The sequence below is a fragment of the Micropterus salmoides genome, unplaced genomic scaffold (genome assembly GCF_014851395.1).
Source record: "Micropterus salmoides isolate LMB-PRFRI ecotype aquatic unplaced genomic scaffold, ASM1485139v1 Ms_hic_scaffold_14, whole genome shotgun sequence".
NCBI lineage: Eukaryota > Metazoa > Chordata > Actinopteri > Centrarchiformes > Centrarchidae > Micropterus > Micropterus salmoides.
This window is the reverse complement of record NW_024040485.1, coordinates 5,793,874-5,814,971: the sequence shown is the minus strand read 5'-3', so window position 1 is coordinate 5,814,971 and position 21,098 is coordinate 5,793,874. Positions and strand designations below refer to the sequence as shown.

The 21,098-nt window shown below is 41.4% G+C and overlaps 1 protein-coding gene across 3 annotated transcripts in view; it reads right to left on the bottom strand.

Annotated features, from left to right (window-relative positions):
• The window catches only part of LOC119901713 (enhancer of polycomb homolog 1-like), a 28,285-nt gene extending 7,570 nt beyond the window's left edge, over positions 1-20,715 (bottom strand). Inside the window, exons 1-9 of one of the 3 annotated variants that reach the window (XM_038717319.1) lie at positions 20,381-20,715; positions 17,148-17,237; positions 7,932-8,091; positions 3,509-3,654; positions 3,066-3,272; positions 1,364-1,512; positions 964-1,111; positions 538-702; positions 14-103 (exon numbers count right to left, since the gene is read on the bottom strand). In XM_038717319.1, coding sequence (XP_038573247.1) covers positions 14-103; positions 538-702; positions 964-1,111; positions 1,364-1,512; positions 3,066-3,272; positions 3,509-3,654; positions 7,932-8,031 — 1,005 coding nt within the window. In that variant the 5' untranslated portion in view covers positions 8,032-8,091; positions 17,148-17,237; positions 20,381-20,715. Of the gene's footprint in view, positions 1-13; positions 104-537; positions 703-963; positions 1,112-1,363; positions 1,513-3,065; positions 3,273-3,508; positions 3,655-7,931; positions 8,092-15,485; positions 15,912-17,147; positions 17,238-20,380 lie in introns of those variants that run through there. The other 2 variants (XM_038717316.1, XM_038717317.1) reach the window with 2 other exon arrangements.
• Positions 20,716-21,098: the final 383 nt, after the last annotated feature.

Genomic DNA, 21,098 nt, shown 5'->3' with positions numbered 1-21,098 from the left:
CCACAGTACTTACAGCGTAGTACTGGCAGCCTGCCTTCCTGCGAAAGGCATATGCACCGTCTGGGTCGTTCTCCTCCTCTGCTTCTGATGAGCCCGAGTGCAGCTGTGGACACAGATGTTAGAGGTCAGACAAAGGTCACTGGAAGAGCAGAATTTGTAACACTGAAGCCACAAGGCTTAAATACATTAACCAACCACTCGCCTCATGTGGTTTTGCAGATTTGAGTGGGTTTATCAGCACAAAGGGCAGAGTGCAGTGACAGAGGTCAAACTGTTCAGCAAGGTTTTTTAGCTTGGTAGTCAACAAGTTATTTCAGGACATAGTAGCGCTTGCCACTTTGTTAGAAGCATCATTTCATAATCATGTTTCTAGAAATAATGAAAAGGGCAATACACACAAAAAAAATCAAAATATGTACAACAATAAATATTACCCAGAGAATTTACTTGAAGAGCAAACATGTGCAAATGATAGTGTGTGTGAGATTAGCGGTCTTGTTTGCTCTGCATAGTGTGCTTGGCTTTGTAAGAATGTACCTGGGAGAAGGGCTCGTCATCTGAGCTGGGGAAGTCGTACTGGTTCAGGTCCTTGGCATTGAACACGACAGGACCTGGATGGTGTGGGGTGCCTGACGACAGTGGCAACACCTTCTGCTTCTTCTCATACTTCCTCTTCTGACGGGGAACTTCGGTCTTCTCAGGCTAAAGGAGAAAAAAAAAAAAAAAAAAAAAAAAAAAGGGTTAGACTTCACAGCACCTTAAAAAAAACAAACACATTTAGAGACAAACTACAGCAGTTTTTAACCTTGTACACAGCCCTCTTAAAATATTTTTATTCTCAAGTTAGTCTGTAAATGTGACTGGTAATGTTACACATTTAATGTTTTTCTAACCAAACTTTTAACACTTTCTCCAAATTATCCAGTCCAGTGTCAGAATCCTGTTCTTAACAGTGAACCTCACCTTGGACTTGTAGTCCTTGAGGTCCATGTGGTCCTGGTGTCGGTACTGGTTGGTGAGAGGGACCAGGGGAATGATCTGCGGCCTCACCAGCGCCCGCTCAGCCAACACCTCTGCCATCACCTCACCACCGTAGTCTGACATGACGTTTCTGGAGCAGAGACGGGAGAAAGGATTAGCCTGAAAGACTTTCTTTTGCATTTTTGTTACCTTTTAACATCAATTAAATTTTTGGTCAGAACAGTTCCAAACCGCACAGCAGTACTAGGCTTTAACTATTCTTTTATGTCAGTTTTATACTCCGAGCAGTCACTCCCACATTTTCTTTTTTAATGTCGCCACCCTGTCAACGTTTCATTTCTGTATCAATGCATTGTGGGCGCAGCCCCGAAGGCAGGCTCACCTCTTCTCAAAGATCTCCAGTGTGAGGTGCAGCAGCTCTCTCTTGCTTTTCTCCCGCCTCTTGATCATTTCCAGGATGGTGACAGCTCGGCTGAGATCCCTGCGTAGCTTCAGCATCTTCTCATAGGACGCCTCGTCATTCTTACGGTTCTGAGTTTTGAAAGACGGAACAGGTTTAGGCAATACTCAACAAAATAAAAAATTATTAGAATTTACATATTTATATATGCGCTAAACATTTACAAAATAGTTTGGATAAACACAAACAGGTTCCTACGATCGAGTAAACATCAAGGCCAAATTCTTCATGTGATCACTTGGTGGCATATACATCCTTTACAAGCAGGTTGAAACTACTGTTTCATGGAGTCAGTGTTTGCCCTGTGTTCAGAGTACTGCCACTAATTAAAAATAGTTACTTTAAAGAGGTGCATGGTTTCTCAGACTACTGGGTCACTTTGGTAGGTTGGAGCAGGGGTGGAAATTAACACCCGCCAAGTTCGTTAACACAGGGATTAGGGACATTCATTGGTTGTTTATATACATTTCGTGTTTGACTGGCGTAGATATGTAAGGGGGTGGGCATTGGGGGATTGGAGTTGGGAGCTGTCAAGCCGTGCTCTAAGGACCTGGATTGTTTTAAGCATTTAGCTAGCTAGCTACCACTGTAACGTGCATACCGATCAACCCTCCCGTTTCCCCTGGCTTCTCCCATATTTTACCCTTCTCTCCCCGTATCTCTCCCCTTTATTTAAACCCGCTGTTTGCTACGTTCCCCTCTGGTAAAGCCAGTGGCAGCATGTAGAACAGCTCTGCAAAAATGAGGCTGAAGCAGAACATGAAAAAAAACAAAATAATGAGGTTTAAGTTGAATGATTGATTAATAAGCATCTTGTAAGTTTATAAAACAATTTACCGTTATGTCTTAATTACATTTAATAGCAATAAATTAAGTTTGTGCCAATTTTTTTATCTGGTATCTTTTTTTTTTCGACATAATTCCTTATTTTCAAAGTGCTGAAACAATTTTTTACTTGACATAAATTTTGGCCGGTAAAAATATATGTTTGGGCAGTGGATTTTTTCATCTACCAGTCCCACTGGCAGGTGAACCAAAGTGTTTATTTCCAACCCTGGTTGGGACGGTGCTTTTATCTGACTTTATCCATCATGGTATGCTAACAGTCTTGGGCGTGATGTTTTGGTTGTGTATGTATTCAAATACCTCTGATGGGAACTTCAGTCCCTTTCCAAATAATCTGTAAGCTAATTTACTTTAAAAAAAAAAAAAATCAATCACAATTTCATAGAGAAGCTTGGCTTGCTTAGCAGACAAATACAAAACTGAAAAGCACATGCCCTTGAATTCATTCTGCTGGCAACACCTGTACTGACTGACAGACACAAAGCTAAGGCATTATACTCTCCAAGTGACGTAAGATGACGTTCATCGAATGTGGTTGCGATGCCTGACAGCATTCTTTCAGGGTCAGGTATTAAGATTCATATCGATCTACATCACAGATTAGAGCAAGTAGTCTTTTCAATGCAGAAAACTGGATCAAAACACAGTGAAGCTGTGAAATCATAGTGTGAAAATGTTTTCCTGTGAGGTGTAAACCAATTCTTTGTCCCAATTCAAAAACAAAACACCAACACAAAGATCTGGTATGAACTGCCACGAGTATGTAAAGACTACGGACCTTCCTGGTTTGCATCTTCTCTGTGCGCCGTCGGAAGGCCACATAGGGGTCACTGGTACTGGAGCCGTCCCGCTTCTCCTGCTTGACGGTGGGGATGAGAGAGTTGGCCTTGCTGTTTTTCCTCTTGCGGCTCCAGTAGTCAAAGACCTCCTTGATGAGCTCATCATCCTCCTTCAGCAACAGTTTGGCTTCCGGAAGGCTCACCAGCTAAGAAATGCAGACCGGAGTTACATTTTGATAATTAAGATGCATTTACACGGAGGTGAGGGAGACGAAACTGGTGCCACAGGCTTTTATACTGAGGCTGTTTTACCATTAGATGATGTCAAATTAGGTATCAGTGTTTTTCAGAAGCTCACTGTGCATTAGTCTAAGGCATTTCATAGGGCTTTCTTTACAGCTGGCTGTGTTTCGGGGCAGATGGAGACACAAATGGTGCTGACCTGCTGTCCACTGCCTTTCTCCAGCCGGTCAATCATCTCCTCAAACTGCAGAAAGCTGATCTCCATCTTCTTCTTCAGCTTGTTGACAAATGCATCATCTTCCGAGTCCAGATCGTAGTCGGGCTGCTCTGTGTCCAAGCTGAAAGCTGCAGGGAGGTCGAGAAACAGGAAATAGACTTTAGACATGGATAGATGGGCAAATACTAAAACTAAAAAAAAAAAACTAAAATAGGTTGTACAGGTCAAGTTGTGGACCATATTAGCACATTTCTTTAAGCTTAATTCTTCAGTCTGTGTGGCTTTTAAAAAAAACCAAACAAGTTGTACATGTTCATGTCCTCCTTGTCACTCTTTTGTAATCCCCATATTGAGAAGCATTTGCTGCAACTGCTTGCTCTTGCTTGTGGGGGAAGGTAAATTTTTGTCATAACACGGATGCATTCAAGTGCTTTTTTGGAATTTGACACAGATGACCTCACTACACTGACAGCAAACTGAGCGGTCAAAGTTAAAATTCAGTTTAATAGATTACTATTGTTACTGATTGAAGGCACTGCATGCAGCATTACAAAACATTATCTAGCCAGTTTCCAGCTCAGTTTACTTAGCGTCACTGCTGAACAATCACTGAAATACCAGATGCAGACTTTTTATGAACCTTATCTTTAATGTTGGAGATGCATCATAACACACCAAAAATCACTTCTCAAACAAATTACAGACAGACGGGTGGGTATAATTTCTGCGTGCAGGCCATAGTGGCTAACAAATCCCTGGTTTTGTTTCAGAAACATACGGATGGTTGCTTGGCTGTCATGACTGTCAAGGCCACTCTATACCTCAAATGCATTTTAAAAGTCTTTCAGTATACATTTAGTGTCAGTTTGTGTTTACTGCTCAGTCACACAGCCAATGTACGAAGAGATGTTTACAGTACATCTTCTACTCCATAACACAGAAGAAGCAAGGTTGCCACCTACACTGTCCATATTTAGGATTATCATTTAATGACAGTATTTCAGCTGTGCTACATACCTCTTATCAGACACATAAAAACATTCGTCCTACACTATGAAATAAAAACAAGCCTAAAATTATTCACCCTTAGACTGATGACATATTGACCAAACTGCAGTACTACTACGCACAATGACACACCGACAAACTTTGAATATATGTATTTCAAAAAGCTTTCTGTGCTGTCCAGTCGGTCAACACTACTGCTCCCTTTGCGTGGAACTAGTGATTGGAGCATTTTGAACATATTAAAAATAGAACGTGCCTGTGTCTGCAGACACACAACCTTAACCAGACCTAAAACAAAAGCAGCAGCTGTATGAATAAGTGACCGTTGAGAAAACATATCCAGTCATTGTTACAGACTCTAAAAATACAGTGGCGACCGAGCCTCCTTTCTGCAGAAGATATAATATTCATTAAACTACACAGGACTAATGGCCCGCAGTTAAGTGGAATAAATAAGTGCTTTAGGAGTACAGTCCACCCCAGTTATGGACACACTGGATAATTATCAGGTGTAATTACACCAGATTTGCCTTTTCAGACTGAAAACTTAAGGACTTACCAGACAGTATAGAATATCCGACAGTCACATCTAACCCAGTACATCACAGACTGACCAAACACTTTATCAGAGAATGTAATGTTGTCTGCATTTGTGTGTGTGTATATGAAAGCTAAATAATGGGCACTGAATACTTCTGCAGGTCAAAAGATAGATCAGAATAATTTTAGCTGAAGCATAAAATGTGACTCTTCGCCCTTTCCTAATGGTCTAGTGTAGCGCATGTTCCTGTTGCAAAAAATACCAAATGCTATCCACTCACTTTGGTTTTCGCTTTATTAAGTCATCTAGTTTGTCTTAACCCTCAGTGACCGGTGAGTCATGTTAAACCACGTCAGGCTAATTCAAATAAACTCATTTCCTTTCTGATTCTCAACATTCACCTCTAAACTCCCAGCCAGCAGTATTTTTTTTTAATTCAGCAGTGTCTCACAGCAATGTTGCCACAAACAAATAACCAGGCTTCCATCATGCATAGCTACTGTACTTACCCAAGTCTAGATTAAATTAAAGAAAAACCGCTTGCATATTGAGCTGCCATCAAGGCAAATAGGCACGGCAGATGGAATATATTGTTACTGACAAGACTAAAAACAGCAATCTCTGTCACCAGGGCAACTACAGTGTCTCCTCTATATGCATTCAGGAATGGCGGTGTGCCGCTGCTGAATCACGACCGCCACTACAAAAGTTTCCCACGATCATTAAACTATGCGCTACAAATGTTTTCACTCGCTCACTGTGCGAGCACGGCAACACTCAATGCTCGGCTCGCTTCCTCTCCTCGTTCTATGCAGAACATACTTGACAGATGGTGTTATAAGAGCAGCGTAACTCTGAATCAGGAGGTGCGTAGCGAGTGTTTGATTGTCAGAGGGGCAGAAAGTGACGGTGAACGCGAGCGGAGGAAAATATTCTGGCAGTAAATGTACGGTGTCTGTTACAGTGTGTTAGCTTCTCAAGACCAAGAAAAGTCTGTTGTTTCCCACCTACTGGAAAAGTGAAGCCAACTTCTCCAGCAGCTACATAGCTGCTATGTAACTTACCATTAGCTCAATCTATAGAAAGTAACTGGAGGCTGTATTTTATAACTGCCAACTTGTCCAATGTTGAGAACATCAGGTACAAACTTAGACTAAACTGACGTAGCCTGCAGCTCTGTCCTGTACAGACTGATTCAATTACTTTTCAGTTTTCAGTCTGAAAAAGTGGTTTTGGAAAAGAAAGGACGGAGGTGACCAGAGGAGCTGAGGTTAGTAAAGCTTATTAGTGATGCAAACTAGTCCTCCTCAGAAGGGAGGAGGTTTCTCATGTTGCCCATTTTTCATATTAATGTCTACAGATAAATGACAGAAGCTGTAAAATGAAGACACAGAAGACAAACATGAACAGTCGTACCTATAATGATTCTGAGGTCATATTAACAGGGCTTTCCTGCCGTTAAGGCTTAGGGCAGATGCCCAAAACATGCTGTGCCATCACTGTAAAATCACTGTGGAGCAACAGAACCAACCAAATTACTTTCTCCAGATGTAAAGGTTGGAGTTCCTCCAGTAGACTGATCTTTGGCTGTTTATTATTTGCTCTAGCTTTTCCAACTATTTGTTCAGAGATATGGTGAAAATAATGGCCCAATATGATGTGAAATGACATATTTTTCATTGGAAAACATAACATTTTCTTGGGGGAGCATCCCCAAACCCCCCGACCAACACCAAAACATTCATCTAAAGCTCACATTAAACTAGGAAAACTGCAGTTTTAAGCTATTCTAATGTGCATCGCATGCTCATGGACACAAGAGCAATGATGCTGAGACATGTTGTGTTGGGGTTTTATATTCAGACAAAAAAAAGGAGGTGGGGGGGAGGGGGTGCTGTTTGTCCTGCACCCACTGCTGAAAAAAATCCTAGAGGAAACACTGAACTATATAAGATTTTGACTAGTTTTCCTATTTTTAGAGACTCGTTTCCTCACAGGATTTACAGCACATCAACGGCCACCTTATAAAATGCCAGTACATGCACAGTGGCATAAAATGCCTACTCACAACTAGACAGACAAATACAGTTTTAGATATTTTGGTACCAACTAAACTTTCCAGAAGTGGAAATGATCAATTCTGAATTCCCTACATTTCAAACTGTCTCTACCTCTCAGGAAACCCTGAAAAAAAAGAGCAATTTGACTGGGAAAAACAGTCATTTCAATTTTCAACTGATAACAGTGTCTGTTTAGGGTACAGCAAATTGCTTTCCTTTGAGAAACAATCACGACAACCACTTGTGACAGGGACATGGTTACTGAACTGAGCAATCTAACAAACACATTTTCTTTGATATCATTACTGAACTTGGCAGTCTCGCCAACTCATCTACCTTGACAAACATGACAACTCAGTAAAAGTTCACGAAATACATGCCTGATGCCATTGTACAGATGACTAGCTGTCGCAATCAAAAGACCTCCTTTACTACCTTGTGAATCACTGAACAGACTCGCCATTTTAGTCTTTATGCATCCACCTTCATAAATCCTGATTGACCGTTTCACTTTTAATGCCACATGGGTTTGAATGTCATTTCAGGTTGCTCGTTATAGCTGTATAGTCAAAAAGCTAATGTAATGAAATGTTATAGGTCTAAAGTGATGTTTAAAAATTAAAAGTCTCAAAACTTATAATTCTGATAAACAGCCCTCAAGTGTATAATGCATTCAAAATAATTGAGGGGAACACTATTAAACCTAATGGAACATCTGAGGTCCCTAATCTGCTACATCAAACTCATTTTCTCCGCTTACTGCATCCCATATTTGCCATTAGAGAAGCCCACTTACGCTGTATGTGAATTAGCTGCTTTGGCATCTTGAACTCCCCAGGGTAGAGGGATTCGTAGTATGTGATGTTGCTTTCTGCCTCGGGGACCGGGATGACCATGTTGTCCCGCTTCTCGCCATAAACCTGCTGTGCTGAGATGGCCCGCTGGAGATGGTGTTCCTACAGAGACACAGATGAAGGTGAGACAACTGGACCGCTGAGGACGGATGTGTTCTTACTAGAGATTATGCACGATCTATGGCTAAAAACCATTCAAACAAAACGACTGCTATGAAGCTAGCACACTGGATAAATCAACTGGTGGCACACAGTTGAAAAACTATTTTAAAACTAAATCTGGGACCAATATGAAGGTGATAAAAAGTTTTGAACCACTGTGATAGGGTATGGGCTTCTCCAGCTTAGTTCATTCAGACACTTTGTACCAAAGAATTGACCATTTATAGAAAATACTTTTACAGTTACTTTTCAGGAAATACTCTTTAAAAGCAAGCTTTCAAAACAATCCAAGCAGAAAAAAGCAGCGCAAGTCTACTAATATTAGCTTATTGTAGATTATATCTCAGTGTATGTGTCGACCAATAAGTCTGCAGTACAGAAATGCAAAAGTAGGTGTGAGGTCATGTTGAAACAGGGTTCCCATTACATAGCTTGTCCACTACAGAGCACTAACAAGTTTACTTTTCAACTACACTGTGCTACCTAGTATGCCTCTTGGTCATAACAAAAAGGGTACAAAGTTGTCCCAAATATCAATGGCCGCTTTAAAAATCTGGATGTCATGCTGTAGACCTGCAAAGATATGATTGATATGATCACTAGTCTGCTAAAAGCAACACCTCTGAATGAGCCAGTGATTCTTTAAAAGCTAATGCCAATCATCTAATGCAAGCGTGAAGGAACACTAAGCTCTATTAATCAATGTGCTACAGCAGTTTAATTTAGTTAAAACTGACAGATTTATAGAACCATTTATAGCAAACACAAAATTACAAGTTTCTCAGCATTAAGTTTGACATCACATGGTAATACTGAACAGCCTCGGCCCGTTCAAAAGCAAAAGCTGAATCTTCACATAGGACTGCAAAACACAAAACAATCCAAATAAATTGTTCAAACAGTTCACAAACTTAAGACCAGACTGTAAAGCAATTGTTACACAGACAAACATTGCCCTACTGAAACATAATATCAAGCCTGGTAAACTTTATCAAAGGGGGGTGGGGAGTAACAAACTGACTCATGTCGATACCAGCCAAATATCCACCTATCGTGCACACTGAGTTGCAGGAAGAAACTCGTGATTATCCAGTTACACAGTAGGCAACATTTGGTTTCTGCACAACATATTGAAAAACCCCCTGTATCACAAACAGGACTACTGGGTGGAACAGAACCATATTTAAAACATTTCATGCTAAAATCTACACTGCCATATGAGTTTTAAATATTGAATCTTCAGGTTGCATTAAAATATATGCATTTATAAATCTCTTTCTTTATATATGTGAACACTACCACCATTTTCATGCTCATTGCAGATTAACAAATGGGGCCTACAATGATGTGAAGCAGCTGGATGGAAACAAATTTGAACCTGCCTTCCAATCACTTCATCTCAAGAGCGCAAATACAGAGGACAACCCGACACTGTTTTTGTCTCCAGCATCAATTGGCCTTATCTACCCGCCACAAGTGTGAGGAGTGCCTGCCGCTGCCAAGCCTGCTGAGGGGTAATGTGCCGGAAGGAAGGCAGACAGGCTGGATAGCTGACTAACGGGTTTGCTGGCGGGCTGCTTGTCTGAACCGTCCCAGTCAGCCTTAGTAGTAGAGCCTTTGGCCCAGAGCTGGGCAGTCAGCCACTGGCAGGCAGTCTGTCAACAAGGCAGCGTGCCGCCGGCCTCGTACAGCAGCTCTCTGGAGAGAAGGTGTGTGTTTGTTTTCCCTACGGCTGTCAGAGACACAAGGGTAGCAGGGAGGGTACAGGGAGTGAATATCTGTGCCTGGGGATGGTAGGCAGAGTGAGTGAATAAGTCAAAAAGAAAGTATGTGTGCGTGTGCACACTTTGATAAATAAGTGTGACACCATTTGAGTACAACTGGTCTGTTATGGTTGCATTTTTCTATGAAAAGCAACCGACTTTGCTTACTGCCAAAACATGGCATAGTCACTGTGTGTAACATACAAACACTGAGATATACTACAGAAGCAAGTATTGTAGCGCTTCAGTCAGATTCAGCTTTATGCAGTGGAGGTTCTCAGAGGGACATCAGTCTGGATTTGACTGTAAACTTTACTAGGTTTGCCATGTTCCCAAGGCTGATACACCTTATGCTGTTCCTGCAGTAAACTCAATTCTGCAACTGACACTTAAGTCTCTGCTTCTTATTCACAGGTAATGTGAAGATATATAGCGGTTATACTGCAAGCCCTCCTGGCTATGTCTGTATCTCAAATGAAAGCATCTGTCCAACATACATACACGGCCAATCCCAGTGTGCAATTGGCCAGTTTTTTTAAGTTATTTTTATAAATGACTTGTAGCAGTGCTTCGCATTGGTTGAGGATTTATTTGTGGTGGTCACATGGCTGCATCAAGATTTAGGTAAGGTTGGACAAAATATTTCACAGTATGTGCAATCTAATATATCATAATAAAGAAAGTACTGAGGAATTTCAATTGACAAACCGTATATAGATAAAACATCCACAAGGGAATGTTAGTTTTTGGCTAATCCAGTAAATTAAACCTCTGAAAAATGTCAAACATGCTGTAATCAGAATTGCACGCAAAGATCTCTGTATAAATGATAATCTGAGGCTGTCGCACGTCCGTCAGAGAGGTTATATATATATTTAAAAAAAATCCTATGAACTTATTCACAAGCTACATACTGTGCATCAATGCATATTTTCCACCAATCAATCTCTACTTACAGCTGTAATTCCATGTAGGTGTTGAAAGAGAAATACTTGAAAGGGTCACCCGTTTAACTAGTGGATGGTATTAATCTTTCCAAAACTTTCAGGTACCCATGTATTACCAAGATTTTTATACTTACTTTATTGCATTATACTTCAAAGCCTACTTTTACAGCACTATAGTAGCACTGTATACTGAGGAATATTATTTAACTGCAACTTCTGAACATTAAACAGTAGTTTGGTGTGGGTCTGGTAGTGTGTGGGATTCGACTGAGCAGCCCCAATACATCAAAGAATTTAATACTTTTATATATAAGCTGGTTATGTAGGTAATTTTTGCAGCTCAGTGCTCAATAACAGCTGGATTTTGTTTTATTGTAAGCTTCCCTGGTACCGCATGATAGCCAGAGGGAAAAGGTGACTGTGACCCAGGTGACCCATGAGTACAGGAACATAAGGACGGCAAACTGCTTTCACTGGTTAAAAATCAGCTAAAGTGTGCATTGCCTCGGAAAAATATCCAGAAAAAAGTGAAGTTGATCATTGCTGAACATGGATCAATTTGTGCATTTACAAAAATGAAACGGCACAAACGGGCAAGCCTTTCAAATGCAACAAGATTTTTCTTGACACTTTCACTGAGACTTTATTTTTATTGATTGAGACAGCGTATCACAATTACCAATTCACAATCTTCAAATCACAACTAGCTAAATTAATTGGAGGTCACCAATTATTTCATTGTCAAAAAAATAAAACTATATAAAAGGGAGGTTACCTTCTAAAAAGGCAGAAAGTAAACTTTATATACTTTCAGTATACCATCATGTTGTTTGTAGTCATCTAACATTTTCAATTTATTTTATGGTGTCCCAAAGCACTGTGTTCATCAACACCATTTGGACTTTTGGGGCTAACGATTTTCTACCGTCTGTTTTACCCGAGGGGCAAGTGATTGTATTTTACATTTATAGCTCCGGTGATCTGTTCAGAGGATGTGGCTACTCGCTTAGCTGGAGAAGCTGCTGTGGACAGGCCTTTCAGTGTTATTCTTCCCTTAGGCGTTTGCATACAGAACCCAAAACTCTTGCACATTCAACCCAGCATTTGCTTTGACCCCCTCTGTGCATGTACGCTTGCATAACCTTCGTGTCCCTATCTGATTCCCACTGAATAATTCCCCCGGCGGACGCCTAAACCTCCGCATCTACTTCCTCGGGCCTCTCCACAATGAGGGAAAAACTCATAAAATCAAAACGGCCTTGAGCAATAACACGTTGGCTGCCAAACCTAATCAAGCAACATGTTTGTTTACTTTCCCGGCCTTGGCTATTTGCCTGAGAATAAATAAGACTTAGATTGAGGTGAACAGTCAGAATACAGAGCATTGGCTGGTGCCCTCACACACATGCACAATTTTTCCTCTCGGTCTTGCTTTCTCACACATGAACATAGGAGTCCAGAAATAGCCTTCTAAAATGACCACATCGATCACTGTCAAGTCTGCTAAGGCAGCCAGAGCCTCCTCCACCTACACCAGTCTCGCCTCTGACAGCTACTGTCCCAGACACTGTAAACGCCACTTAACATGATGGACAACCGCAGGGGATGGTCGGGTAGGGCTGTCGAGGGATGCATAGCATAGCAGTAGAAAGTAGTTTCATGCACTGTGTGGGAGAGGATGATTTTTAACACCCAGCGTAAGTGGAGTGGGAAATTAACAGAAGCCATCAAACTGCACTTTTGGCCGTGGCTGGTAAATTCCCGACAGTTTTGAAAAGTAAGTTACATGAATTGAGAAACTTTCCATTCCTCAAGTTAATATGGCTGTTAAAAAAAAAGTCAGACAGAAGCAGTTACTACAAGGAAAAATATGTTTTTCTAACTTGAGCGTAGGCCCACTGTTGCATAATAATGCAGGGAAAACAATTAATCACAAACAAGGAATGCACATCTTCCATCCATCCATCCATGTGTCTGAGAGGAAAATTCTTGAATCCATCGTTTATTTTCAGGACTTGTTCCAGCTGAGGCTCAAGTACTAAGAAAACTTGCAGGCGATTTAGATTTCAGAAACCTGCCTGGTGTTAATTCCCCACGCTGCCCACATACGCGTCACTACGAAACTGTTAACAGTGAAAGAAAAAGAGGGAAACAGCTGACAAAGGCAACTTTCAATTTTACAGCATGTAGGCTGCAGAGACTTTGGACAGGTGACATGCCCCACATTCCCACCCAGCAAGGTCACACAGTGACAAACTGCCAGAATGAGTGTCTGTCAGTGTGTGTGTGTATACAAGAACTGCGTCTGGCAAAGATGCAAACACAACAGATGCCTGTGGGGTCCCACCAGGGCTGCAGACACTGACCTCACTTTCACCCAAACGTAAATACAAGACAAAGTGTCTGGCCCCAAAACAAACACGCCGCACGTGCTGAGGGAGTTTCAGCGATTACGACTCTTCAGTGGAGCCAGGCTACATACACACCGCCTCTAAATTACAAGACCACATGCTGGACTGAGCAATGATTTTTGATAGGCAAGTCCAGCAGCAACTGAGACGGAAAGATTGTAGTCCTGTGCTCGCCAAATTGTTCAATCGAGCAGTGCCAAATGTAGCATAAAGAAAGGACTACGCCTACAAGTTGCTCTGTGGTCTAAGTTCAACAGCTCACTGTAAAAAGCTCTCTATGAACATAGAGTCAGGAAGTGCACAGACACCACTCAACGACCAGTGGTTTGCAGGGTGAGTGTGTGGGTAGTCAGTGTGGTTGGGGTGTTGGCAGGCTCACTGTGTCAAGCATATCTCCAGACACGCCAGGAACTATTCACTGTGTACATCAGAGACTGAAGAATCACGAGTGCAATTCCCATAGGAGACCCATAAAATATTTTTTTTAAAATAAATAAATAAAAACACACACTTGCAGTACAATAAAAACACCACCATACCTTATGTGCTGACAGATTCATAAAGAGCATGAGCTATAGTATCTACAAACAATGATTCAAAGCATGTTCCAATGCAACAGCTCCAAACACTGAGCGGTTGGGCATGCAGCAGGACTTGGCCTTCCTCTTATGATAATATGACTCTTACATAACCAGGCACTCCAGCTGAGCAGGGCACAGACTTGGAAGTGACAGCGACCCCCCCCTCATGCTGCCCTGATCTCCTCGAGCGCCACGTGCCGCTGGTCCGCCAGCCTGCTGAGCCATCTGACACACTGAACCCCTGACATGGAGCCTCCACAAGAACAGGCAGCCAGACTGGCCGCTACATACTTCCATTGAAGGATAACGGTATCCCAGCAAGGACGCCTGTAGTGATAGCCCCCGTTTACTTGGCACTTATATATGTCAACACCAGTCAAGACTGTTGTGTCAGCTGCAATTTAACAATACTCTTTGAGTAACTGATATTGTGCTTGGGGGAACCAGGTTGTTGGAATGGAAGCACAAACAGTAAAATCGCCATGGGCTGCATCTAGTTTATAAACGGCCCCCTACATCCTACAGATCACCCTGCTGTGGGAGGCAGCACAACCAGGAGCATAGAGCAGACTTTTTTATCTACCTGTCTCAGTGGCTTGTGTGCATCCCTGAACCTCACCTGATAGTATAACTCTCTTTCCACCTAAACTGTTAGGATACTTCCACCAAAGGTTAGGCAAGTGTAGCAAAATCGCTAGTAGAGCTCTTCAAATGTTTCATCCCCCAAAAAAAACCAAAAAAAAACAACAAGCACTGGAGAATTTGGTTTGTGGGGGGGATTTAATGTTCTTATCTGGAAAATCAAATGTCAACACAAACTGTAGAGATTAGAGATGGTTACTACTGTGACAACAGCTATCCTGATAAATCCACCACATCTCCAGAGCAAGTATTAAGAGAAATACAGCCAGGTTAGACTTAAATATACATCTCACAGCTACACAGGCAGGATTAACCAGTGCAATTACTGTTCGAACAATGGGTTTTAGTTGTTGCTGTATGCCAACAGCTGCATTATAATTAATATATACACACACCCACCCACCAAACACGAAGGGCTGGATCATTTGTAGACAATTTCATGACATGACAATGTGCAAATATCGCCAACTGTACCCAAATCTGCACTAAAGCAAATGATGTGAGCAAACACACACTCCATCCTGTTCAACATGACCCATACCGAGATTTTCCTCAATGCAAGGCAGCCGTGTTGACATTTCTGCCTTGTGGGAGCGCAGATGCCACATAGAATCTGAAATCACTAGCTCCCCCTTGCCCTGGTCCTTTGCAATTACGCCAACACAAGGCCCCATCCTGACAGACAAGACAAAATGTCGGAACTGCTGAAGTCACATGACTCCTTTGTACTCAGAAAATCGCCTCACGCACAAATAAGCCGGCCAAATTGGGTAATTTTACCCTACAACGACACAGTGCATCCCCGCTTCCCCCAAACATTCGTTTAAGTCCCACATATATGCAATTTGCAACAGAAATCCGTCGTGTTTCTCTTGAGAAAATCGGCGGCCATTTTGTGAAAGCTTGCGCAGAAAAAAAGAGGGACGCTTGTGATCATTTAAAAATAAACCAAAGCATATATTTTGACATTTTCGGACGGTTAAAGCATACCGATTCCTCTTCTTTCTCCATCCCCGTAGGCATCTGCGGCACGGCCCGGTTAATGGATGCATATTCGTGTAGGTCGGGTAAATCCTCACAACGGAAGACGGGTAGTGGCTTGGAAGCGTCCAGCGCCCGTGCCCGAAACGACAATTTACTCATTTTTCACAATTCGAGATGCAATATAAATCTATCGGATCTCCTAATATTCACAACGGTAGCGAGTGGAGCTTTCATGGATGTTTCTGTGCGGTTATTATCTATTCTAACGTTCGAATGGTTGTAGCTTGTATTTAGGGCGTCGCCAACGGAGCCGGGGGAAGGCCCGGATCTTGGTCGCTCTCTCTCGGACTGTTTTTTTCCGACGCTCCGCTCCCTATCGTTGGTTCAGTGCGCCATGGACAACATGGCGGACATTTAAAACTCTTTTGCTCTGTTTCGCTCGGAGCGGTCCAACCCCCAGTTCGCGGACCGACCATTCCCACACGATCCCGAGCGCTTGCGCGTTGCGGGGGTGGGGGGAAGGGGGCATTTCTTGCAAACTAACTCCTCTCCACACACGCACATAAATTATTGAAATAAACATTAGGCTTGGCCGAGATATATATTGCGAAATTTAAATGACAAAATATTGGATTATATATTAATCAAACATCTAAATTAAATACAATATAAATAAAAATAAAAAGGGAAAATGGACTCAAGACTTAAAAACAAAATAGATAAAATCTATTTATAAATGAAGAAAATTGGTGTGCAACAATAAAGAAAGTTATAATTGATGGCAGGAAATTTTCCAGCAGTGATTAAGGCATTACTTATTGAAAATATACCTTGTCAATTTACAACTGACTGTGCAGTCCATATTTGAATATTAAAAACAGATTACATCATATGCAAATTTGTTTTTAATCAGACCTCTCAAATAATGAGACATTGTCCAAGTTTATTCTGTTGTATAACTTTTTATTTTTAATTATGCATTGTTTATAGTAAAAGGATTTGTTAAAACTTCTTAAATGCCTTAAACAATTCCCTCAAAACTCTGTGTGCTCTGATTTGTGTGTGTGAGAATTCTATTCTCACTTTTGGTTAAAAAAAAAAAAATAATACTATACTCTGAATGTTTCTTTTATGTAACTGGTTTTATGCGCTGGTGTAAAACCAGAGGAACAAAATCTTCAGTATGTTTTAAATACAGAGTTCGCATTATCCACAACAGGACAACGCCCAAAATACCACAAAAGTAACTGTTCCTGCTAACTGATGATGAAAAGATGTTAGATCCACGGAACCTTATCAGTGCTGAGCATAGAACAACACACAAGTGTTTACTCCAGGTGAAAGGCTTCTTGGCAGCATGTTTACCACGTGAACAATGTCGCCCTCTTTTGGTCCAACAGGCAAATTATCTGACTTTCCGACAACATGGATGTTTGAATGCACTACAAAGATACACTGCACACAGCATTTGCTGAATATTTGTAGCCAAAACACTGTGCAGCTCTATCAGTGTATATATTATTCAGCTGGACTGAGTGGGAGTACCCTGCTTATCTCACTGAACTGTAAGATCCAACGGTTTAGTGCTTCCAGGGGGCTTTGAGATTAGGTTTCGCCATGAACCCAGTGTTAAAAAAGGTCAGAATAAAATCATTAAAAACTCCTTACCTGTTGATGACATTGGTTTTAGCCAGGGTCCACCCAGGGGAACCGAGGATGTCTATTCATCATTAAATCCAGTGACTGCATCACGAGGACCTGAGAGCCAATTGACAAGAGCAACATGGGCATTTAGCCAAAACTCACAGAGGGAGCCCAAAGCTTGAAAAAGAAAGACATTATTACAGCTCGGGTATAGCGAAAAATAAAACCAATTGGCATGAAAGTCAGATAAAGAAACTCAATTAAGATGTTTGCCTTGTTAATTAAAAATAGGTTTAGGAGAGGGTTTTCTGGGCGGAGCAAAGGCAAAACATTTGTCCACCAGCTGATTATAATTGGCAGCCGTGGTGCCCGGTCCTGCCCTCCAACGACCACACCTGGCTGCGCTCGTGGGCATCGCCAAAAGGGACTCGTGCATAAATAAAATTCTAATAAAGCAGCACCCTAACATTCACAATTCCACCTGGACCTTTGTATCATGCAAGTACCACTTTTTTTTTGCTATGTAGCAAAAGATGAGATTTTGATGCCAATTAAGAAACAATTTTTTGTTGACAGTGAAGTTGATATTTTGTATGAAACAGGCAGAAAGGAAATGTGGGGAGAATGATTAAATGCAGCAAAGGTCTTTGCGTAGCCATATTCAAATTTGGACATTACAGCTATGTGTTACGCTTTTTATGAAATATCTTCACAGCTACTGAATGGATTGCCAAACATTTTGGAACAGAAAAGTACCAAGAAAATGTTATTCCCCCCTCAGGAATAATTGTGATGACTTTGGGTTAGGGGTTTGCAACCTGGCAGTTTTTGTTCAAGCTCATGATCTAAAGGTGGCAACAATTTACTTTTCAGGCGAACAGTAACTTCACATAACGTCACTGACTAGCAGATCCGCTTGACGTTAACATACCAATAGAGTGATGTAGCCAGCTAGAAGGCTATGTGGATTGGACAAAGTGCTTCACGTGGCTCTTCCATGATGTATTGTAAACAAACGCAATTGAGTAGTGAGTACTTGAAGTGTTATTTTATCATAATGTTCTCTTTCGGTTCTTGTTTACAATTTCAAATTAAACTCAAGTTTTAAAATCAACATGTTGAAAACTGTAGTATTTTTAATGCAATATTATATCATAGGCTATTTTAAGTCTCGCTATAGTCTTCATAGCATATAAAAATCGCCCACCGCTAACTTTGGTGATTGCTTTACTTCTCATTTTGCACCATGCAATACTTGAGGACCAAATAGCTGCCAAACATTCCCATCAGCGTCTGACATATATTTCTTGTTTAATGCTAATTAGTAAAATGTTCTCATGCTAGCATACTGAACAACTGCTCTGGCAAAGTACAGCCCCACAGAGTGGCTGGTGCGGCTGTAGGCTTACAATGCTGTTGTGTTACCACTGGGTCAATAGATGTGTAATGTAAATGTGCTCACTCGTTGTGACAAATCCAATGCTGCACTGGAAGTCTCTGTATCTGAGGTTAAAGTTAAACTTGAGACCCTGCCAACGTGCATTTTCTAGCTTTAACCTGTCTCGCCAAAGAGCAAATAATTGCTCTAGTAAAAAATCAGACAGTTTCATGTACAATTACAATCAGGAAGTAGTTCTGTTGTGCAAAGCAGCACTGTGATCATGAGTGCTGAGGGAAATGAAACCACCGGACTGGAATTTGTATTTGAATACTTATTTGGATATAGATAACTAGCAGGACACAAATATTGACATGTATAGATACTGTTATCCATACTTGATTCCTCAAATTTTCTTATCATCCTAGTCATACTTGTGAGACATTATCATTGCAGTGTCAGCAATATTATCACGTGCTCTCTTGCAATATTGAGATGACTACTCTCCTTAGACATTTTACCTGCTCTGTCTGGCACATGTTCCTGTTTTTTTTTGTTTGTTTTTTTTAAACACTAAGAATCAACATGTCTGCTAAATGTTGCATAGCTGGTAGTACTATCTAATGCAGTGACTTTAATTTGGCGCCTGCTTTTTGAAAACATCCCATTTTAGAGGTTTGTTTTCCCCTTTTGTTACACTGATATTAACCTGTATTGTAGATGAATATCTTGAAATCTTTTTTAATTTGCAGATAATTACCGAACTATTAGTTAGACAAAAGGCAATGATTTGAGTATGCGGCCGGGGCCTCTGTGCCCTATGATTATGCAAAAATGACAAAATCTAGTGTGAAGTTTTTGTATATAATATAGGGCCTAATGTTAGTGACCTTGATATCTAAGCTTCTAAAACCTTAGTAAAACATGTAAACATACTAACATGCCTTCTCAAACTAACAAACAGTAACTCTCATACCTCACATAGTTTGTGCTGGCCTACAAATGTCCCATGAGGGTGGGGTTAGTCCCACAATACCTAGAGTTTACACAATCACAGGAAACGCAACTTATTCTACTCATCTGATTTACAGCTTACACCTGCTTGACCTGATGTAGGACCCCCCCTACCCATCTGGTTTTCTAAGAAGGCCTTTACTGAGAATTATTAACTAATGATTGTACTCCAACTGCTAGTCACCATGAGGCAGCTCTGGGTGCAGGTCTTCCAAACCTCATCTTTAAAAAGGGAGGCAGAATCAGTTACTAATGTCTTCCCCACCTTTTTGAGTCTATGTAGGGAGAGGTGGGTGTTTTGAGGAGGGGGAACTACTGTGGGGTTAAAGTAGATAATGCGGGGATCCAGAGCATGCAGGCCAGGGCCAAGCAGTTCCCTGACAGACCGCAATAACTGCCTGGCACTGTTTAGCCACACACCCTAAGCTTATGATCCAACAATGTTACATTTCCAACAAAGATGACGAAAACCCCTAATATGAAATCATGTCAAAATTATCTTTGAAGCTCTCATCGCCTCTTCACCTCGGCCTTCTGTTGAGGTTCTCTCTCCCCGCTAACTGGATCAGGTTTCGGACCTACTCATTTTGCCATTAATGTAACAACCAATGAACTACATTTTTGTTTTTACACAATGAAAAACCATGTCCTCAGCCTAACTCGATCGATATCATAATCCGCCTGAATCGAGAGCTGGCAACGTGATTAGGAACTTGTGGTTTTAGTGCTGAATTGCATCCAGCTGACCAGCCAGGAATTTGATTGCGTGTATGAAATCATCTGATGCCAGAAACACTAGTTATTCACGATGGGCCTTTCTGGCGACCATCGATTCAAGTTAAAAACATGACAAGAAAATACTCACCAAGTCGACCATTCCGCACACGTCGGGCATTTACAGACAAACGGTCAACATTTCTGCAAGTCAGAAGTATTAAAAAAAAAAAAACGCCAGTCAACACGACGCAGCTAGCCAGACAGGGAGCCAACTAACATTAACGTTAGCCACAGCTACTTCTTCTAACGATAGTTGGATTTAGAATAAAAACCAGACGGTGAGCCGGTGTCCCGGCAGGAAGAGCAGCTGTCCGCTTTCTATCCACCTCGTCAAATCGGGGTTTTCGCTCGATAAAAAGTCAGTGTTTTCCAGTCGATGTAAAGCAGGATGAAACTAGAGAGGTGGCAACCAAAGTGCTACTGTTGGGGGTTAACAACTTTGCTGTAAAACACGGCCCGTGATTGGACAGCCGAGGCCACCAATCACCTGTGGAGGGCCCTGGGCTTGTAGTGTCACGCTCCACGGGGGATGGAACGAAACGTGATTGGCTGACATTTGTCACGATGTCTGCTCTTTAGCGCTTAGCTTATTTTTCTGTTACATCAAAACTATACTTAAACATCATTTTGCTCGTTGTTGTAGCCCAGGCTTTAAATTGGACTTGATCCTCATTTTCTTTCATTTATTAGAAAATGTATTGCTGTCTCTTTTTTGAAATGATGTCTGTCTTATCTTGACAATGGGCGTGAGACACATCCAGACCACCACAGACTGTATTTCGCCGCTTTTCACCACCAGCTCACGT